We start from the raw sequence: 23,115 nt of genomic DNA on the forward strand, positions 1-23,115 counted from the left end.
TATCTGAAGAAAGGAAACACAATTTGCACTGAATGCTGATTCTACTGTTATAATGGGAAAAAAGCGCTAACGGTCAAGTGGCAAACCACGAATCTTCTGAAAACGCAGACCTGGGGAGAGTCCGATGCAGTTTCACAATGGGTGGAAATAGTTATTTTGCTGCCTTTTTTGTTTTAATCTTTCTGGGTTTTGATGTGGATCTCTTTCTGTTTGTTCAGGAAATTGTGACGTGTGTTCTGGGCAGGGTTTGAGGTTTCAAAACCTTTTTTAAAGACAGCACCCTGCCGCATTTCCTAGTCGCGAGGTCTGCGCGCAGGCGGGGCTGAAGCGAGACGGTCACGATGCAGGTGCTCCTCCGGCGCGGCGGGCTGCTTCTGGCTCTCGCCTCCATTCTGGTTTTGGATTCTTCAGTTCAAGGTAAGACCCGGGAATCCTGTCCCCCTGGAATCTTCTTTGAAAGCCCCAGGGTCCACGCAAATGATCGTACTCATTTCAAGGTACAGAATGTGGGAAAGTGGGCAAAGAAAAAGGATTTGGGGTGGTTGAACTTAGTATGTGTTTGGTTAAGTTTGGTACCAGGAAAAATTAAAGTCTGAGGCAGATGTGGCCTTGTAGACTCTTACAATGATTGACGTGTGCTCTTTTATTTTTGGATGAAAATGTACGGTTTATAAAATTCTGAAAACTCAAAAAAGGAATATAGAAAGTGACCCATGTGTCCGCTGCAGAGGCAATGGCACCTCTGAGTGGTCTGGAGTGTCTACCTACCCTACGTGTCTACATCAGTCCCAAGTTTGAGTATGTTATGTTACAGTGGTGTATATTGTAACACTCAGAAATGATATTTTTAAAAATCAGAGCAAATTCGTATTTTTTTCTTCTTAGTGAAAATACAGTTATGGTTACACATAGTTAATGCAAACCTCAGGTTTTAAAGAGAGGCTCAGAGAGACATCACATTTGGAAATTTCTTGTTAGGTTTCTCTATGATTTAGGGTTGTTTAGTCGAACTGAAACAACTTAAAACCTTTAATGACTAAGGAAATTTAAATGATCAATTTGTAAGAAAAATACAATTTCTTCTCCTTTGGTGAATAAGGGATCATGTCTAAATAAGGCAGAAGGCCATGACCTGATAAATAGATGGGAGAATGTATAATAGAAAAACATAAGTTCCCTCAAATTGTAAAGGAAATACTGAGTCATAGGGACACACTCATACTGAATTTGTTTCTTTGAAGTGACTTCTAGTTGTCTTGTTTTTACTACTGGTGGAAAGGAAATCCTACAGATGATCTCAGACGTACTCATTAAGTATTGGAAATTTATAAAATCATTTTCTTCTTATGCAATTACTGAAGAAAAAAACAGCAAGTAATGTTACTGAAACTTAGCCACTCATCTATTTATTTTTTTAAAGTATAAAACAGTGTTGATTGTAGGGAATAGGCTTTACTTGGATTTTTTAGGGAAAATCTTCAACTTGATGAAATAATTCCCTAATGTGTTCTGACAAGATGCAGAGTCGTGAGGTCTGGTTTGTAGCCCAGACCTGAGTGACCAGTTGGTGCTGCGTCTACCCCACCCAGAGCTATGTAAGTCTTTACATCTTCCAAATTTCCCAGGAATGTCACCTTCCCCACTAAGATTCAGTAGGTAAAACTAGAATAAAAATGAAAACTTTATGTATGTAGTAGCTATTCATCAGAACAAAGTGAAGAAAGAAACCAGTGTGAAATTGTGTTAAGTACTAACATTTCTGTCATTAACCTAGTAGTTAAGCTCTTTGTTGGAAAAGGAACCAAAAAAAAAAAAAAGAATAAATGAACTGAAAAACTAGGGTGTTTCCAAAGGAGAACTGCACGTGGTGTTGGAATTAAGGGTTTGTGCCCTCATCTGAATAAGAAAGGAAAGAGATGCTCACCCACAGAGGCGTGTGTGTGAATAGCTCAGGGCTGTAGTGCAAAGCACTATACCACGGTTTCACTGTACATCCAGTTTGCTGATATTCAATAGCATTCTTCACCACCTTAAAAATTTTTTTTACTTAACCCATTCATTTGACTGACTGATCCAGTTAAATATGAGGCTTTCGGCTTGCTTTGACTAAACATATTCAAAACACCTTAAGTTACCGCGTTAGTTTGCTTGGACGGCTACAGCAAAGTACGAGGCGGTGTGGGTGGGCGGGGCTAGAAAAACAGAAACTTACCTCCTCACATGCTGGAGGGTGGAAGTCCAAGATCAAGGTGTGAGCAGGGGCGGTTTCATTCTGAAGCCTCTCTCCTTGGCTTGTAGAAGGCTGTCTTCTCTCTGTGTCTTCATATGGTTCTTCCTCTGTGTCTGTATCCCAATCATCTCTTGTAAGGACAGCAGCCATGTTGCATTAGAGCTCATCCAATGGCCTCATTTTACTTTAATTATCTCTTTTAAGCCCCCTATTTTTCAATGTAGTCTCATTCTGAGGTACTGGGAGTTAGGACTTCAACATATGAATTTGGGGGACACAATTCAGCCCATGTTAGTTACTATATGTCAAACAAAAGTAAAAGATAATGTAAAACAGTGCCCACTGAGTGCAAAGAAATGGAAGTTTGGCAATGGGTGGGAGACCCTGCTCACACGGCGAATCGATTTGTTGTAGAACCCAGGGCATTATTGATGGGTCTGTGAATCCTAAACTCTTTTCAAAGTTACCCATAAAGAGAGAAAAAGGAAAATCCACGAGCAAGTGTGGCCAAGGGGGTCAGAACTAGCCCATACACCCACTATATACTGTCTCCTAGATCACAGTAATGATATTGATTCCACTGTGTGTGCTGCTGTCTCATTATTAAGTGATTTCACATCCGTTCTCTGGTGAATGATCATCACGTTCCTTGCGAGGAGAAATTAACAGTAGTTCACAAAGAAAACTCAATCTACGTTGGTCCTATCATTTGCTCTTTACATAACCTCTTGCAAAAAAATTATGAGACTTGCTCAATGTCCATTACGACTAATTAACGGCAGAACTGGTTATTTAATTTCAAGGTTGAAGTTAACTTTCTATGTCAACTTTACTGTGTTCTAGGTAGATTAGAGATTTTCTTTAAAACAAAAAAAACCTTGCTTTAACTCTAGTCCTTCCTTTAAAGTTTACCACTGATGGAGGGACAGAGAAAGAGAAATTGAAAGTAAACTTAGAACTTTTTATAGCTTGTCAAACCATGCAAGGGTGGGGGACCTTATCCGTCTTGTGGAATTGATGGCCAGTAGGCAGCAACTACAGTTTAGTGACATCGGTTTAAAAGCGGCCAGGGAATCAAAATGGTGCCCCCCACTCCAAGCAGGGCAGCCTCTGCTTAAGTTTCTCTACATACCCGCGGCATCTCTGTTAAGAACAGGAAATTAGTAACTTGTGATGATGTTGGGGAAAAACTGGTAGTAGAATATAAAAAGATAAGGAGAAATTACTGGGAAAAATTATTTGTTCTGATAATGTTTATTCATTGAAGGTATTTTGGTAAAACAGGACTAGTGACTGTGTGGAGGGGAGGGGAGGGAAAGCAGTGGGGGAAGAATTCTAAGTAAATAATTTTCTCTGGAATCCAACACAAAATTAACCAGCAGACCCGGTAACTAGGGCCTTTTAGGAAGATAACTATCTTCCTTTTATTTTTTAAATTACGGTAATCTAATATCGACAGTTCTTCCACGCCAGATAAAGTCAAGATACACCTACATCAGAGACTGGAACTGTTGAATTTAAACATCCTGCCAACACCCTTGAATAGACTGGTTAGAAACTTTATGTCTGTAACCATGTTCCTTAACTTAAAGTAGATTTAAAATCATTAGTCCCAAATTAGACAAACTTTTGGAGGGGGCAGATTTCTACCTTTGATTTCTTTACAAATTTTTAACCAACTTTATTGAGATGGAGTTTACATACCATACAATGCTACCACTTAAAGTGTACAGTTCAATGGGTTTTTTTTTAGCGTATTCACAGGTACATGCAACAATCACCATAGTCAGTTTTAGAACATTTTCATCATCCCAAAAAAGAAACTTCTTTCTAAATTTTAAAAGCTGAGGTTTTGAACTCTGGGGTGAATTTCGTATTTTATATATATGTTTTTTACTCATTTACCAAAGTTGTCTTTGTTATACCAGTGAAAAGATGTGCTATTTCACCTGGATGCTTCCTCATAAGGTATTAATTTTACTTTTCTGTGGTAATTTCTTATGTATGCGAACATTTCCTCAGCTTGATGTTCAGCACATCAGCCACAAGTAGAGGAGAATGCCAAGACTGCCCTGTCCAAAATGGTAGCCACCTGAAATGTGGGAAATATGGCGAGCCTAAATTGAGATATGCAAGTAACTGCTGTAAATGCAAAACATGCACCAGATTTGAAGTTTAGTATGAAGGAAAGAATGTAAAATATCTGATGAATAACTTTTATATTGGCTATATATTAAATGGCAATATTTGAATATATTGATTTAAATAAAGTGTATTAAAATTAATTTCACTTGTTTCTTTTTACTTTTTAAAATATGGCTGCCTGCTAAAATACTGAAAATGCCATACCTGGTTCATCTTACGTTTCTGTTGGGCAGGGCTGGTCTAAACAGCATAGTGTGAAGACATCGCCCTCTGCTGGAAGAGATGTTAAATTTTTCATCCCACCTACAAGACAAGGCTTCTAAAGTAGCAGTTGGATGTCAAACTCATGCTGCCTTAGGAATAAATCAGAAAAGGAGAAAGAGCTAAAACATATTAAATATACCATGTGCAAAGGCTTATGGTAGATGTCTCACATAATTTTATCTCATTTAAACAGGAACTCTTTGGGATACTATTTGATACCTTTGAAAGATGAGAAATTGAGAATCAGAGATGCACTAAATGGTAGAATGGGAATTTAAATTGTCCTTTCTACAAGCTGTCCACTGTCAGAGAAAGGTTGTTCTCTTCCTCATCAGAGAAACTGGTGTTTAAAGAGCTCTCACCATGGTGCTAGATACTATTCTAAGAACCTGTCATTTATATCTCAGTATTAGACCTATTTCTGTTCCCAAATTGAGATACAGAGTGATTGAGTAAGCTGCTCAAGGTCACACAGCTAGTAAGGGGCAGACATTGTGATTTCACCTTACTACCTTACTTCCAGCCTCCAGGCAGTGACAGGGCTAACCCATTTTGGCAAACTAGGTGTTCCAGACCAGATACTGTAATCTGTATTGAGGAACTATGGGGAGGATTGTAATAGAATAGTAGTTTCAAAGGAAGGAGGAGAGAAAAAAGAGGAAAGAGAGAGGGAAAAAAAGAATAAAAGAAAACAATGGGAGAATATTTATTTATTTTCTACATTAGAGTCTTTCTTTTGTTTATATTTTTAAAGGAATATTATTACAGCAATTTAGAAAACAAAATGAGAAAAAAAATCACCAGAGTCTACCACTATAGTTATTTTTGTGTATTTCCTCCCATTCCCCCCAAATCTGTTTATGTAGTTGCATTAACAACTATTATGCATACAAACAACTATTATGTGGAGTGGCATTCTGCTTTTTTTTACTCATTTTTAAATACAGATTTTCCTACGAAGTTGCAGTCTTTTCCATAATCATTACCTTTTTTACCACTTGATTAATATTCTGTCATATGAATGCCTCATTATTTATGCGAGTACTTTCTATTATCTAGTTATTTCCTGTTTCCCTATTTTAAGTAATAGTGTTGAACAGCTTCATGTATCTTCTATATTTTATTTGTCTTTCTCTTTATAATGTATATATTGATGTAATAACTTGGCAATACTGAATTTATAGAATTAATCAGATATTAGCTAGGACACAGTTTAGTATAAATAGACATAATAGAGAGTCATGAGGAAAGAGGACATTTTGAAAAATTCTGTGGTTCTACAGTCTTTTAAGAACAAAGTCCTTGGCTGTCCCATTGACATATAAAGTGAACTTTACCTCAGTAGAAGCTCCTTTTTTCAGCCTCTGATAGTTGATGTCAGAGGAGAACAGGATATAACTTGCACACATTCTCCTAGAAACAGAGATACTTGGGGAAAAAAAATTTAAACTCAAAAATTCGTGATTTTTGCAGGGCTTAGGTAATGATATTGGGTGTAATTTTTCTTTTGTTGGCTACATCTTCCAAAATTTTCTGTAATGAACACATATTCCTTTTCTAACAAAAATATTATTTTTAAAAATTGCAACAAAGGCAGTCTAGATGTAAGAAATATCTAGACTATATTTCTAGCAGAGAATATTATAAAAGGAAGAGACCCCTCTCATTTAGTCCCTGAGTTAAAACAAAGTCAGGAAACCCTTTGACAAGTTGCTATGTGAGTCCATTTATATAAAATTCTAGAAAAATGCAAACTAATTTATACTGACAGAATGCAGATTAATGGTTTTGAGAGGATCTGGGGATAGTCAGAAGGAGGGTGGGAGAAGGGCAGGATTACAAAGGGGCAAAAGGAAACTTTGGGGGTGATGGATATGGAAATTCTCTTGATTGTGGTGATGGTTCCATGGGTGTGTATATGTATATATATATATATATATATGTCAAAACATTAAATTGTACATTTTAAATATGTACAGCTTCTTGTATATTAACTCCACCTTAATGAAGCTGTTAAAAAATAAAAATGATTAATTTTGGATGAAAATACATGCATATGGCTGAAAAAATATAAAGATTATGCAGTGAAAATTCAGTGTCCTTCCTTTCACTGTCTCCCAGTCACCAATTCCCTCACAAAGGCAGTCCATTTGTTGTATATCTTTTTAGTAGTGTTCTATACATGTAAGAATATATGTAAATATAGTCGTAGAAACACTAACACACAAATGGTAATACACAATACATAGTGTTCTTTACTCTTTTTTACTTAATAATGTATCTTGGAGATTGTTCTGTATCAGTACCCAAAGAACTGACTCTTCTTTTAATAGCTGAATAGTATTGTAGACTGTACCTTAAGTTATCTAACATTTAATTTTCCAATCTTTTGCTGCTGCAAAAAATGCTGCAATGATTGCCCATAACACTGTTTTTTCTTTTCTTAAATAGTTACTATTTACATTTCAATCTGTATAGGACAACAGTGGGCTTTAAAACCACTTTACTCCTTTTCAAAACTCTTGACATGCCACCTCTTGCTAAGTGATTATTAGTTGCCCTTGTGTGAACAAAGTACGTGCTTGGAGTGGGGAGAAAGTGAACCTTTTGAAGGATGGGAAAGTATTTCTTACCACCAGGCCTCCATCCTTGCTAAATTAAGGAATGAAGAATTTATTTCATGAATTAGTAAGGGATGTCTTATTTTATCAAGTGTTTACTGTGTGCCTGGTACTATGTTAAGGTCTTTACATGTATTTTCGCATTTAATTTCTGTGATCAGCTTATGAAAAAGATACACTATTAGTACCATCGTTTCACAGTGGGGGCTCAGGGAAGTGAAGGTTTCATAGCTCTCCAGGGGTAGAGCTGGGACTTCACTCCAGGCCTCAGTGCCAAAGCCCACTCTAACCTTAAACTCTGGGCTACTTCACTGGGGCGTTGTGAGAAGGACAAGTGATACACACAAAAGGCACGTGGCTGCTCCTAGATATTCATGGTCAAAACCTATCCATAACTTACCTTTTACCAAATTTAGAATTCAATTAAACATTTCTTAGAGGGATTAGAGGTTAAAAGATTCCAATTAACCATGTATGTTCCTTGTTTGGGCAGGTTCTCCTGTGCGGAGAGCCAGGTACCAGTGGGTACGCTGCAATCCAGATAGTAATTCTGCGAACTGCATTGATGAAAAGGGGCCAGTGTTCAACATACTTCCAGGCGAATCCAACAGAATCCTTGCTCCAAGAACTGACCCTTTTTCGTATGTAGACTTTCTCTCATTTTACTTTCACAAATCTCGGTTTAAGATCTTGGCATGGAGGTGGGAGTTTGTCCAGAGTGTTTTTTCTTCAGGCTCTTGCTTTGGTGGTTTGGTTTCACTGCACAGTACAGGGTAAAACTATTGTAGTTACTGGCATGTATATGAGATATGCAAGAATAGATGATTCATCTATGCAAGGTCTTTTTGTGTGGCAGAGACAAAAATTGAGTACTTTTCACCAACAGGAATTGAAAATGATTGAATACTATTGTATTTATGTAAATAGAGCACATTATGTATTTAACTCTAATAGGAGTCCATCAGCTGAATGGACAAGCAAAATGTGGTATATCTGTCAAGTGGAATGCTATCTGGCCATAAGAAAGAATGCAGTACTTTTACATGCTACAACATGGATGTATTGCAAAAATGTTTGCAAAGTGAAAGAAACCAGACACAAAAAGCCACATAGTGTATGATTCCATTTATATGAATACCCAGAATAGGCAAATCCAGAGAGGCAGAAAATAAATTAATGGTTGCGAGGGGTTTGGGGAGAGGGAGGAATAAAGAGTAACTATTAATAGGTTTGTGATTTTTGAGGGGTGATTAAAATGTCTGAAATCAGTGGCGATTAAAAAGAAGAAGAAGTTAGGGAAAGGAAGAATAAGTGGCTATGACTTATAAAAAGGAAACCAGACCCCTTAAGTAAATTCAAAATGTAAGATTGCTATTTAGTGATAAGAAAACTAGCATTTTTATATGAGCCTGCAATGGGTAGATGTAAATTAATAAATGTGGTAAGTTAGATATAATAAGTATAGGCAAACAAGTGGAAAAGTCCTACTTGTTCTTTGTTCTAAAGCATTAATAACTAGGAAATTTTTAACTTTTAATATGAGCAACTGGTGGCTGCATTTATTTTCTTCTATTAAAAATTTATCATGATTATCTTCCTTATGTCTCAGACTTCACTGTGATTTTTTGCATTTTTCTATCTTACTTCAGAATGACAAGATCCCAGAACTTGGACTATTTCTTCCCTCTTTCAGAGGACTACTCCGGATCAGGCTCTGGCTCTGAATCAGGATCTGGAAGCGACTTCCTATCTGAAATTGAACAGGAATACCAACCAATAGATGAAAACAATGCTTTTGTTAACAACTTTAGATCTCTTAAGAGAAATCTGCCCTCAGACAACTTGGGTCAAGATGGACCAGAAGAGGATTTTATTATATAAAAGAGGGGGCTTCCCATGTTGACACCACAAGATGCATTCATTATATGTTTGTGTACAATGGTTCAATGATTCATTTTAGGACAAAAAGTTTTACAGAAATGTTAAAACATCTGAAAAGAAAGTTAAAGTTTTATCACCTTTTTTTTCTCATGAATTCTTAAAACTTCCTTTATCTATCTTATTGCCCTGAAAAATACCTGCATTTTCTTTGTATCATATTAAACCAATATCACTATGAAATTAACTATACTCCCCATGTCTACAGAATTGCTTTAAAGAATAAATTATACTGTTTTTTTTTAAATTCCATTTGAGAAGCAAATTGATAGGCTGTCTTTCCTACCTAAGTCTTCAGGAACCTGACCCTGTGAATTATAGATATGCCCCTTTTCTTATAAAAATCCTAGATGAAACACAGGGAATTTGTAGACTGGTTATTTGACATTTTTTTCAGTGTGAAGTGTACTGCTCTAATATTACCACTGGATGTGTTTGCAGAGCTAGTGGAGAGCTCGTTTGTTTACAAGTATGATTGCTATTAAAATAAGAAATTTAACACCCAAACTAAAGCACAGTGCCTCATGCTGCTCTATCTTTTTTCTTGGATATCTATGTATTTTCAGGTGTTACTCTATTAAAGCAGAAGTATAATCAAAGAATTAAGCTGTCTGGGATCTCTTGTTCTAAATTCAGGAAATAATTATTTTTGTTTAGATGTTTCCAGAACAACATATATGTAAAATTATTTTATAGCAAGGCAAATTTTGTGGCTAGAATCAAATCCTATTAACTAGCAGATAAAGAAACAATCATTCTACAAGAGGGTTATTCTTGTCCAAGCACTTCCTCTTGAAGACTAGTACCAACCCCGTTCCCCTTAGTTCTGAAAAGCCTGTTAACACCATTGTCATGGATCCTGTTCCTCACCATCCAGATCCCCTCTTCAGAACCGAGGACTTACTCAAATCAATCTCTGCTGAAGAGAGCCACCTTGTCCAAGGCCGTACCTCTTCCCAGGTCAGCCTGCACCCAATGGCTGGTTGATGTGGGTATATGAATGTCAGGCCCTTCCCCTGAATTTGGGGCAACTCAGAAGGACCACCACAGATTCAGAACTCCCTGAGGGGTCAGCTGAGGCTTTGTTGAGATTACTTTGCACTCAGTTTCTTCCTTCACTTAGTATTGCTTCCTACCATTCCTCTCACTGGTGTGTATCTGAGAATGCTCCCTTAGAAACTTTCTGCATGCTAGTTTCCATCTCTGACTTTGCTCCATCCAATCTGCAACAGTGGATATGATAACAGGTAGGAAGCAGATGCTAAAATGGGATTTGGGAGCTAGATCACCTGCTGCCTGGCTGACAAGGAGGAACTCAACCCTGGCCAAAAATGCAGCACAGACACAAGATAACATTGCAATTGTTAAAACTTTCACTGTTGAACTGGGATATGTACCAGTGAAAGGAAGTGCACCAGGGTGCAATGAATTAGACATTTGAGAAATATGGGGAAGTAGTAATTATAAAGACAATGGTATTGGATGGCTATTGCCAGAGGCAATTAATGCTTTTAAAAGAGACAGTGAGGAGGAGGGGGAAGATGGCATGAGTAGGGCAGCAGAAATCTCCCAAAACCATATATATTTTTGAAAATACAACAAATAAAAAAACTAAGCCTAAGAGAGAGACCAGAGGATACAGTACAACAGCCAGGCTACATCTACACCTGCAAGAACTCAGCACCTCATAAAGGGGGTAAGAACAAGCCGCAACCCGGTGGGACGTGAGCACTTCCCCCATCCCAGTTCACTGGCAGGAGGAGAGGAGTCAGAGCGGGGAGGGAGTGGGAGCCCAGGACTGCTAAATACCCAACCCTAGTAATCCACACTGGGAGCCCAGACACACATTGCACGGTGTGCTGAATATTAGGGAAATGGAAAAGTAAAATCCCAGCAGCCAGCTCCTCCGGGACAAAAGAAAAGTGAGTGCTTTTTGAATGTCTTAAAGGGACAGGGGCTTCACAACTGGATGGAATCATCCTGGCACTCTCAGCCCAGCAGCTGGGAATCCCGGGGAACATCAGGTGCCCTAACCCCCTGGGTGGCAGCACAGCTCTGAAGCCCCTCACCGCAATAAACGGCCTGCAGTTCATTCCCCCTCCTGCATGGCCCCAGCAGAGCAGCCTGGCAGTGGTCATGCCCACAGCAGCCACCCAGAGCCTCTTCCCAGCAAGCAGCCACCCGGGCCAGACCTGGGGTCGCCACTGGTGAGCAGCTGCCCTGCACAGGCAAAGGTGCGAAGGGGCACCGTTCTCGCAGGAGAGCACACACGGTGCACCTGCCTCTCCCCGCAGGGCTCTGGGCTGCCCTGAGGGCTGCTCTTAGTGTGTGGGTAACCGGCACACGCAGCGGAGAAGGACAAGGCAACCAGCAAGTAGGAAGGGACTTTGTTCTCCCAGCTAACACACATGCTACCTGCCTACAACTACCTCTATTGCCATGAAAAGGCAGAAGAATTTGCTCCAGTCCAGAATCACCCAGAGAACCCCTGAGAGAGGACTTGGGGAGACAGACATAACCAATCTTCCCAAAAAAGAATTCAAAATAAAGGTCATAACCATGATGATGGACCTGCAGAGAAATATGCAAGAGCTAAAGGATCAAGTTGGGAGGGAGAATACAGAAATAATACTATCTCTGGAAGGACTTAAGAGCAGACTGGATGAGGTGCAAGAGACCATTAATGGAATAGAAATTAGAGAACAAGAATACAGAGAAGCTGAGGCAGAGAGAGATAAAAGAATCTCCAGGAATGAAAAAATATTAAGAGAACTGTGTGACCAATCCAAATGCAACAATATTTGCATTATAGGGGTACCAGCAGAAGAAGGGAGAGAAAAAGGGATAGAAAGTGTCTTTGAAGAAATAATTGCTGAAAACTTCCCTAAACTGGGGGAGGAAATAATCTCTCAGACCATGGAAGTCCACAGATCGCCCAACAGAAGGGACCCAAGGAGGACAGCACCAAGACATATAATAATTAAAATGGCAAAGATCAAAGACAAAGACAGAGTATTAAAGGCAGCCAGAGAGAGAAAAAAGGTCACCTACAAAGGAAAACCCATCAGGCTATCATCAGACTTCTCAACAGAAACCTTACAAGCCAGAAGAGAATGGCATGATATATTTAATGCAATGAAACAGAAGGTCCTTGAACCAAAAATACTGTATCCAGCACGGTTATCATTTAAATATGAAGGAGGGATTAAACAATTCCCAGACAGTCAAATGAAGGAATTTGCCTCCCACAAACCACCTGTACAGGATATTTCAAAGAGACTGCTCTAGATGGAAGCACTCCTAAGGCTAAATAGATGTTACCAGAAAAAATTAAATCACAGAAAAGAAAGCAGACCAACCAAATACTAACTAAAGGCAAAAAATAAAATCAACTATGCACAAAGGCAGTCAAAGAAAACACAAAAGAGTACAGATTAAAACACCTAACATATAAAGAATGGGGGAGGAGGAATAAGAAGGGAGAGAAATATAGAATCATCAGACTGTGTTTATAATAGCTTAATAAATGAGTTAAATTGGATAATTAGATAGTAAAGAAGCTACCCTTGAACCTTTGGTAACCACAAAACTAAAGCCTGCAATGGCAATAAGTACATATCTTTCAGTAATCATCCTAAATGTAAATGGACTGAATGCACCAATCAAAAGACACAGAGTAATAGAATGGATAAAAAAGCAAGACCCATCTATATGCTGCTTAAAAGAGACACACCTCAAACCCAAAGACACACACAGACTAAAAGTCAAGGGATGGAAAAAGATGTTTCATGCAAACAATAGGGAGAAAAAAACAGGTGTTGCAGTACTTGAATCAGACAAAATAGACTTCAAAACAAAGAAAGTACCAAGAGATAAAGAAGGACATTACTAATGTTAAAGGGGTCAGTCCAACAAGAGGATATAACCATTATAAATATATATGCACCCAATACAAGGGCACCAACATATGTGAAAGAAATACTAACAGAATTAAAGGAGGAAATAGAATGCAATGCATTCATTCTAGGAGACTTCAACACACCACTCACTCCAAAGGACAGATCCACCAGGCAGAAAATAAGTAAGGACACAGAGGCACTGAACAACACATTAGAACAGATGGACCTAACAGACATCTACAGAACTCTACACCCAAAAGCAGCAGGGTACACATTCTTCTCAAGTGCACATGGAATATTTTCCAGAATAGACTACATACTAGGCCACAAAAAGAGCCTCAGTAAATTCCAAAAGATTGAAATTCTACCATCCAACTTCTCAGATCACAAAGGTATAAAACTAGAAATAAATTGTACAAAGAAAACAAAAAGGCTCACAAACACATGGAGGCTTAACAACATGCTCCTAAATAATCAGTGGATCAATGACCAAATTAAAATAGAGATCAAGCAATTTATGGAGACAAATGACAACAACAACACAAAGCCCCAACTTCTGTGGGACACAACGAAGGCAGTTCTAACAGGAGAGTATATAGCAATCCAGGCCTATTTAAAGAAGGAAGAACAATCCCAAATTAATAGTCTAAAGTCACAATTATTGAGATTGGAAAAAGAAGAACAAATGAGGCCCAAAGTCAGTAGAAGGAAGGACATAATAAAAATCAGAGAAGAAATAAATAAAATTGAGAAGAATAAAACAATAGAAAAAATCAACAAAACCAAGAGCTGGTTCTTTGAGAAAATAAACAAAATAGGTAAGTCCCTAGCCAGACTTATTAAGAGAAAAAGAAAATCAACACAGATCAACAGAATCAGAAATGAGAAAGGAAAAATCATGACGGACCCCATAGAAATACAAAGAATTATTAGAGAATACTATGAAAACCTATATGCTAACAAGCTGGAAAACCTAGAAGAAATGGACAACTTCCTAGAAAAATACAACCTCCCAAGACTGACCAAGGAAGAAACAGAAAATCTAAACAGACTAATTACCAGCAACAAAATTGAAGCGGTAATCAAAAAACTACCCAAGAACAAAACCCCCATGCCAGATGGATTCATTGCTAAATTTTATCAGACATATAGAGAAGACATAATACTGATTCTTCTTAAAATTTTCCAATAAATAGAAGAGGAGGGAATAATTCCAAACTCATTCTATGAAGCTAGCATCACCCTAATACCAAAACCAGGCAAAGACCCCACCAAAATAGAAAATTACAGACCAATATGCTTGATGAATGTAGATGCAAAAATACTTAATAAAATATTAGCAAACCGAATTCAAAAATACATCAAGAAGATCATACACCATGGTCAAGTGGGATTCATCTCCGGGATGCAAGGATGGTACAACATTTGAAAATCCATCAACATCACCCACCACATCAACAAAAAGAACAAAAACCACATGATCATCGCCATAGAGGCTGAAAAAGCATTCGACAAAATTCAACATCCATTCATGATAAAAACTCTCAACAAAATGGGTATAGACGGTGAGTACCTCAATATAATAAAGGCCATATATGACAAACCCACAGCCAGCATCATACTTAACAGCGAGAAGCTGAAAGCCTTTCCTCTAAGATCGGGAACAAGACAGGGATGCCCACTCTCCCCACTATTATTCAACATAGTACTGGAGGTCCTAGCCATGGCAATCAGACAAAACAAAGAAATACAAGGTATCCAGATTGGTAAAGAAGTCAAACTGTCACTATTTGTAGATGTCATGATACTGTACATAAAAAACCCTAAAGACTCCACTCCAAAACTACTAGAACCAATATCTGAATTCAGCAAAGTTGCAGGATACAAAATTAATATACAGAAATCTGTTGCTTCCCTAGAAGCCACAAGGCATAAATATGCAAAGAAGTAAAAAGCTAACCTTTTCAAACAATAAGGCTTCTCTCTCACTTACCAACTTAACATTTCCCTGTATGGCCCCGGAAGATGACTGGTTAGCCAGAGACGGGTAAAATTCCTCAAGGGAGGAACAACCTAAGACAGGCACAGTCGCAGGGGGGCCATCAGGTGAGAAAATGGGGATCAGCAGAGGTGAGGCTTAGAACCTCCCCCCTCCTGTTCTGAGAGAAATCTTCTGCATACATGGATGTTTTATTGCCCTTGTCTAGCTCAGATTAACACATAGTCTACAGGCACACACCTGATTATCTACATTTGCTCTCTTACAACACTAAACTATGTTTTCTACCTTTATCTCGTATCTACCTACCACTTCAGCATTTTATTAAAAATAATAATAATAAAGAGAGAAATGTGGTATCCACATATAAATCAAGGATAAAAATCAAATGAATATTCATATTTGAACTGACTGTTTATAGTTCATAATGCATGAACAAAACCGAAAGCTTCTGTGATGGCTGCCCTTGTAATGTTCACCATGTAACTTATTCACTATGTAAGAATTTGTACTCAATATAAGAACTTGTTCGTTATGCATCAGAAGATTGGAGACTGACGAAAATTAGGCTTGGGGTGGATTAATGATTGTGCATTGAGCATTGACCCCCCCTATACAGAATTTTATTGTTGTTAACAACCATTTGATCAATAAATATGAGAGATGCCCTCACACACACACACACACACACACACACACACACACACACACACTATATATATATATATATATGTATGTATACATATATATATATATATATAAACACACTTCCAATTGTAAAATAAATAAGTAACCAGGATGTAATGTATAGCATAAGGAATATAGTCAAAATATTGTAACAACTTGGTATGGTGATAGCTGGTACCTAGAATTATCATGTATATAAATGTTGAATCACTGTGTTGTACACCTGAAACTAATGTAATACTGTGTGTCAACTACCCTTCAATAAAAAATAATTATCCAGGAAAAAAAAAATCTGTTGCTTTCCTATACACTAACAATGAACTAACAGAAAGAGGAATCAGGAAAAAAATTCCATTCACAATTGCATCAAAAATAATAAAATACCTAGGAATAAACCTTACCAAGGAAGTGAAAGACCTATACCCTGAAAACTACAAGACACTCTTAAGAGAAATTAAAGAGGACACTAACAAATGGAAATTCATCCCATGGCTTGGCTAGGAAGAATTAATATTGTCAAAATGGCTATCCTGCAAAGCCTCCCTCCAGTTGCCAGGCAGCAAAATCTGACTGCTGCTGGGCAGAGCAGGCCAGGTTGATGGGCAAATGTTCAGCGAAGTCCCTCCAGGCTAAGATGCCTGCAAGGGGGATGTAGTATTTGGAGCTAGCTCCCAGCACAAACCCAACCAGCTGGGCTGAGGGATGCCATCCATGTGCCCTTTCTTCTTAAGAGAGAGTTCCACCCAACTCCCACCCCTCTGCCACCCTTCCCATTGCTGGTTTACTCTTTCAAACTGCCACTTCTGTGTTGGGTCATTGTGGGACCAATGGAGCATGTCTGTCCTACACAAGTGGCAGGAGTCTCAGCCTCCCAGAGTGCTCCGACTCTCCCTGGTGTCTAGCTCCATTAATAGCAAAGCCCTGTACAATGCGGACTTGTGTTTGCAGAGCAGATCTCCAGGGCCAGGTGTGCAGAGTTCCTGAGCACTTATCCCCTCCCTGCTCCTTTCATATTCCCCCCTTTTGTAGGCTGGGATGGGGGAAGGGCTCGGGTCCCACTCATTCTTGGCTCTTTCACTTTACCCTTCTCTGTGTGGTCTTTTCTTCACCAGGTGTAGTGGTCGGTTCTGCAGTCTTCAGGTCACATTCAGAGTTAATTGTCTTTGCTGTAGTTGATTCTTTGGTGTGTACGTGGGAGAGGGTTTGTGCTTTGCCTTCCTACTCCACCATCTTTTTCACCAGAAGTCATTATCCATAATTTATATAGAAGAAAACTGATGTTTACAATAGTTAACCACATCCTTAAGGTAGCACAACTAGTAACAGAACCTGAGTTGAGAATCAAACCCAATCACCAGTCTGTGTTAGACATGCACCATAGCTTCTTTATTTCCTAACCAAGAAAGAAGAGATTAGGCAAAATATAAAGTAAGCTTAAAAATCCTTTGTAAATGTAGATTTCTTTGGAGATTTGATTAATTAATTAATTAATTAATTAATTAATTATTGAAGGGTAGTTGACACACAGTATTACATTAGTTTCAGGTGTACAACACAGTGATTCAACATTTATATACATGATAATTCTAGGTACCAGCTATCACCATACCAAGTTGTTACAATATTTTGACTATATTCCTTATGCTATACATTACATCCCGGTTACTTATTTATTTTACAATTGGAAGTGTGTTTATATATATATATATTTTTTTTTGTGTGTGTGTGTGTGTGTGTGAGGGCATCTCTCATATTTATTGATCAAATAGTTGTTAATAACAATAAAATTCTGTATAGGGGGGTCAATACTCAATGCACAATCATTAATCCACCCCAAGCCTAATTTTCGTCAGTCTCCAATCTTCTGATGCATAACGAACAAGTTCTTACATGGAGTACAAATTCTTACCTGGTGAATAAGTTACATGGTGAACATTACAAGGGCAGTCATCACAGAAGCTTTCAGTTTTGTTCATGCATTATGAACTATAAACAGTCAGTTCAAATATGAATATTCATGGAGATTTAATTTTTAAAACCTCTCTCCCATGCACAACAAACCAAAGGCTGCTTATGTTTGTGTTCAATTTGTAATTTATATCTGTATCTTCCGGGCTCCTGCTTTTCATCTTAAAATAAATTTTACTCCCATTATTTCTTTCAGTATAGAGTTTACTATTTCTCTTATTTAAATGTCAGTGGTTTCCTAGGTTACAGTTAATTCTGCTTAAGTACCACAACACTGCAATTAAAACTTCAATTATCTTTATTTGCAGCCTCATTGGTTCAGTTCGATAATGTTGTCTATGCTAAATGACAAATGTCTACGTTCATATGACCTATATTGTCAGAACTAGTAGCATGACTTTGAATATATTTTCAGATATGTATGAGGTGACTTGCATATTCAGTTATATTCTAAATTGTTGGGTTTTTATTTTCTCCAAAACCTTCAGTTAGTCACAATATTTTACCACATCAACTGAAGTACTCTCCTCTTATGGGAATGTTGATTTCTCTTTCTTTTATATTTTTGGAAGGAAGGAAAACTGAAAAATTGTAACTTAAATTCTCCAAAAAACAACTAAAAATCCGTCCTATTCTATGAGTTTAATCATTTCTTATGCCTACTTGACAAAAGTGTACTAAGGTAGGACATTATTCTGTTGCAGAATTTATTATTCTGGAGTTATCAATTACTTGTTTCTAGATAAATAGCTAAGAAGTGCAGACACAAATTTGGGAAGTATAATTTTGTAATTAAAAACTGGGGCATTAACATAACTACATTAAACATTTTCAACCTATTTTTTTTTTTAATAATTATTTTTTATTGAAGGGTAGTTGACGCACAGTATTACATTACATTAGTTTCAAGTGTACAACACAGTGGTAGAACATTTATATACATAATTCTAGGTTCCAGCTATCACCCTACCAAGCTGTTACAATATCTGACTATATTCCATATGCTATACATTACATCCCGGTTACTTATTTATTTTACCATTGGAAGTCTGTCCTTTTTTTTTTTTTTTTTTTTTTGTGAGGGCATCTCTCATATTTATTGATCAAATGGTTGTTAACGACAATAAAATTCTGTATAAGGGAGTCAGTGCTCAATGCACAATCATTAATCCAACCCAAGCCTAATTTTCGTCAGTCTCCAATCTTCTGAGGCATAACAAACAAGTTCTTACATGTAGAACAAATTCTTACATAATGAATAAGTTACATAGTGAACAGTACAAGGGCAGTCATCACAGAAACTTTCGGTTTTGCTCATGCATTATGAACTATAAACAGTCAGTTCAAATATGAATACTCATTTGGTTTTTATACTTGATTTATATGTGGATACCACATTTTTCTCTTTATTATTATTATTTTTAATAAAATGCTGAAGTGGTAGGTAGATACGAGATAAGGGTAGAAAACATAGTTTAGTGTTGTAAGAGAGCAAATGTAGATGATCAGGTGTGTGCCTGTAGACTATGTGTTAATCCAAGCTAGACCAGGGCAATAAAACATCCACGTATGCAGAAGATTTCTCTCAGAACGGGGGGGTGAGGTTCTAAGCCTCACCTCTGTTGATCCCCATTTTCTCACCAGATGGCCCCCTGCGACTGTGCCTGTCTTAGGTTGTTCCTCCCTTGAGGAATCTTACCCGTCTCTGGCTAACCAGTCATCTTCCGGGGCCATACAGGGAAATGTGAAGTTGGTAAGTGAGAGGGAAGCCTTATTGTTTGAAAAGGTTAGCTTTTTACTTCTTTGCATATTTATGCCCTGTGGCTTCTATGCCCAGCATTTGTCTTGAGGTATCTTTACCACTTGGAGGAGTTATGATACTCGGTAAATTTGATATGAGGCACGAATTCTATTTAAGGGTTGTAATTAGGAAGGAAGAAGAAAAGCTATAGAAGTAGGAGGCGGAAGAAAATATGGGAAGATTGATTATTTCTTTGACATATCTTCTTGTAGAGTAACTTCAGCATATATAGGTTTTAAGCTACTACTTAAATTGCGCACACACATTAACATAATAGGAGTATAGTTACATAACCAAAGCATATCTGTAATTACCAGCCATCTCCAGTGAAACCAAGAAAACCATTAAGGCACCTTAGGCATTTGTGAAAACTTATCTATGATATTGTGGATATTGTCCAACTGACTTGAACAGTCTGAGAGAAATCAGACAAATTAAAACAACCCATTCCTGGGGACTGTTCACATGCCATATGTTCTTTTAACAGTAAATAGTCTGTAGTTGTAAGAGTTTGGAGCGCTACAATTTGCACTTCTCCAAATTCTTGGTTGAGTTCCAACAGTATAGATCCAGTCTAATTTGTTGTTTTACTGTATGCACAGGCCAGCTTAGATATCTCCTTCCTCATTCCCATGGCAAGTCCAGGAACTGGTGGGATGAGTGCATCTACAGCTGTAGCACTGCGTGGATCTTTGTTGGGGTTTTTTGATGATCATCTTCTGGCATGAGTCTTCCAGAGAGTGCAGATGTTGGAAGTTCTTTTTCATACCGTATCTTAGTTCATTTTCGGGGTAGCCCAATTAGGCTTTGATCCTCTGTATAAACACAAACAGACCCTTTGCCTACACTTTTATATGCCCTTTATACCCTTGTGTAGAACTCGTTGGAGGTTACCACACAGGAACTGCCCTTTTTTTATTTTTTGCTTTGTTTTTGGTATCACTAATCTACACTTACATGACGAATATTATGTTTACTAGGCTCTCCCCTATACCAGGTCTCCCCTGTAAACCCCTTTACAGTCACTGTCCATCAGCATAGCAAAATGTTGTAGAATCACTACTTGCCTTCTCTGTGTTGTACAGCCCTCCCTTTTCTCCTACCCCCCCATGTATGTTAATCTTAATACCCCCCTACTTCTCCCCCCCTTATCCCTCCCTACCCACCCATCCTCCCCAGTCCCTTTCCCTTTGGTACCTGTTAGTCCATTCTTGAGTTCTGTGATTCTGCTGCTGTTTTGTTCCTTCAGTTTTTCCTTTGTTCTTATATTCCACAGATAAGTGAAATCATTTGGTATTTCTCTTTCTCCGCTTGGCTTGTTTCACTGAGCATAATACCCTCCAGCTCCATCCATGTTGCTGCAAATGATTGGATTTGCCCATTTCTTATGTCTGAGTAGTATTCCATTGTGTATATTTACCACATCTTCTTTATCCATTCATCTATTGATGGACATTTAGGTTGCTTCCAATTCTTGGCTATTGTAAATAGTGCTGCGATAAACATAGGGGTGCATCTGTCTTTCTCAAACTTGATTGCTGCGTTCTTAGGGTAAATTCCTAGGAGTGCAATTCCTGGGTCAAATGGTAAGTCTGTTTTGAGCATTTTGATATACCTCCATACTGCTTTCCACAATGGTTGGACTAACTTACATTCCCACCAGCAGTGTAGGAGGGTTCCCCTTTCTCCACAGCCTCGCCAACATTTGTTGTTGTTTGTCTTTTGGATGGCAGCCATCCTTACTGGTGTGAGGTGATACCTCATTGTAGTTTTAATTTGCATTTCTCTGATAATTAGCGATGTGGAGCATCTTTTCATGTGTCTGTTGGCCATCTGTATTTCTTTTTTGGAGAACTGTCTGTTCAGTTCCTCTGCCCATTTTTTAATTGGGTTATTTGTTTTTTGTTTGTTGAGGCGTGTGAGCTCCTTATATATTCTGGACGTCAAGCCTTTATCGGATGTGTCATTTTCAAATATATTCTCCCATACTGTAGGGATCCTTCTTGTTCTATTGATGGTGTCTTTTGCTGTACAGAAGCTTTTCAGCTTAATATAGTCCCACTTACTCATTTTTGCTGTTGTTTTCCTTGCCCGGGGAGATATGTTCAAGAAGAGGTCACTCATGTTTATGTCTAAGAGGTTTTCGCCTATGTTTTCTTCCAAGAGTTTAATGGTTTCATGGCTTACATTCAGGTCTTTGATCCATTTTGAGTTTACTTTTGTATATGGGGTTAGACAATGGTCCAGTTTCATTCTCCTACATGTAGCTGTCCAGTTTTGCCAGCACCACCTGTTGAAGAGACTGTCATTTCGCCATTGTATGTCCATGGCTCCTTTATCAAATATTAATTGACCATATATGTCTGGGTTAATGTCTGGATTCTCTAGTCTGTTCCATTGGTCTGTGGCTCTGCTCTTGTGCCAGTACAAAATTGTCTTGATTACTATGGCTTTATAGTAGAGCTTGAAGTTGGGGAGTGAGATCCCCCCTACTTTATTCTTCTTTCTCAGGATTGCTTTGGCTATTCGGGGTCTTTGGTGTTTCCATATGAATTTTTGAATTATTTGTTCCAGTTCATTGAAGAATGTTGCTGGTAGTTTCATAGGGATTGCATCCAATCTGTATATTGCTTTGGGCAGGATGGCCATTTTGACGATATTAATTCTTCCTAGCCACGAGCATGGGATGAGTTTCCATCTGTTAGTGTCCCCTTTAATTTCTCTTAAGAGTGACTTGTAGTTTTCAGAGTATAAGTCTTTCACTTCTTTGGTTAGGTTTATTCCCAGGTATTTTATTTTTTTTGATGCAATTGTGAATGGAGTTGTTTTCCTGATTTCTCTTTCTGTTGGTTCATTGTTAGTGTATAGGAAAGCCACGGATTTCTGTGTGTTGATTTTGTATCCTGCAACTTTGCTGTATTCCGATATCAGTTCTAGTAGTTTTGGGGTGGAGTCTTTAGGGTTTTTTATGTACAGTATCATGTCATCTGCAAATAGTGACAGTTTAACTTCTTCTTTACCAATCTGGATTCCTTGTATTTCTTTATTTTGTCTGATTGCCGTGGCTAGGACCTCCAGTACTATGTTAAATAACAGTGGAGAGAGTGGGCATCCCTGTCTAGTTCCCGATCTCAGCGGAAATGCTTTCAGCTTCTCGCTGTTCAATATAATGTTGGCTGTGGATTTATCATAGATGGCCTTTATTATGTTGAGGTACTTGCCCTCTATTCCCATTTTGCTGAGAGTTTTTAACATGAATGGATGTTGAACTTTGTCAAATGCTTTTTCAGCATCTATGGAGATGTTCACGTGGTTTTTGTCTTTCTTTTTGTTGATGTGGTGGATGATGTTGATGGACTTTCGAATGTTGTACCATCCTTGCATCCCTGGGATGAATCCCACTTGGTCATGGTGTATGATCCTTTTGATGTATTTTTGAATTCGGTTTGCTAATATTTTGTTGAGTATTTTTGCATCTACGTTCATCAGGGATATTGGTCTGTAGTTTTCTTTTTTAGTGGGGTCTTTGCCTGGTTTTGGTATTAGGGTGATGTTAGCTTCAT

General features: G+C 38.1%; 1 protein-coding gene across 1 annotated transcript; it reads left to right on the plus strand.

Moving 5' to 3' along the window:
• The first annotated feature begins 183 nt into the window (after positions 1–183).
• Positions 184–9,800, plus strand: SRGN (serglycin). Its single transcript, XM_036923993.2, has 3 exons — positions 184–417; positions 7,754–7,901; positions 8,910–9,800. Exons 1-3 carry the CDS (start codon positions 342–344, stop codon positions 9,139–9,141), a joined length of 456 nt encoding a protein of 151 aa, XP_036779888.2. The 5' UTR covers positions 184–341; the 3' UTR covers positions 9,142–9,800.
• The last annotated feature ends 13,315 nt before the right edge of the window (positions 9,801–23,115 follow it).

The sequence above is a fragment of the Manis pentadactyla genome, chromosome 8 (genome assembly GCF_030020395.1).
Source record: "Manis pentadactyla isolate mManPen7 chromosome 8, mManPen7.hap1, whole genome shotgun sequence".
In the NCBI taxonomy this organism is placed as follows: domain Eukaryota; kingdom Metazoa; phylum Chordata; class Mammalia; order Pholidota; family Manidae; genus Manis; species Manis pentadactyla.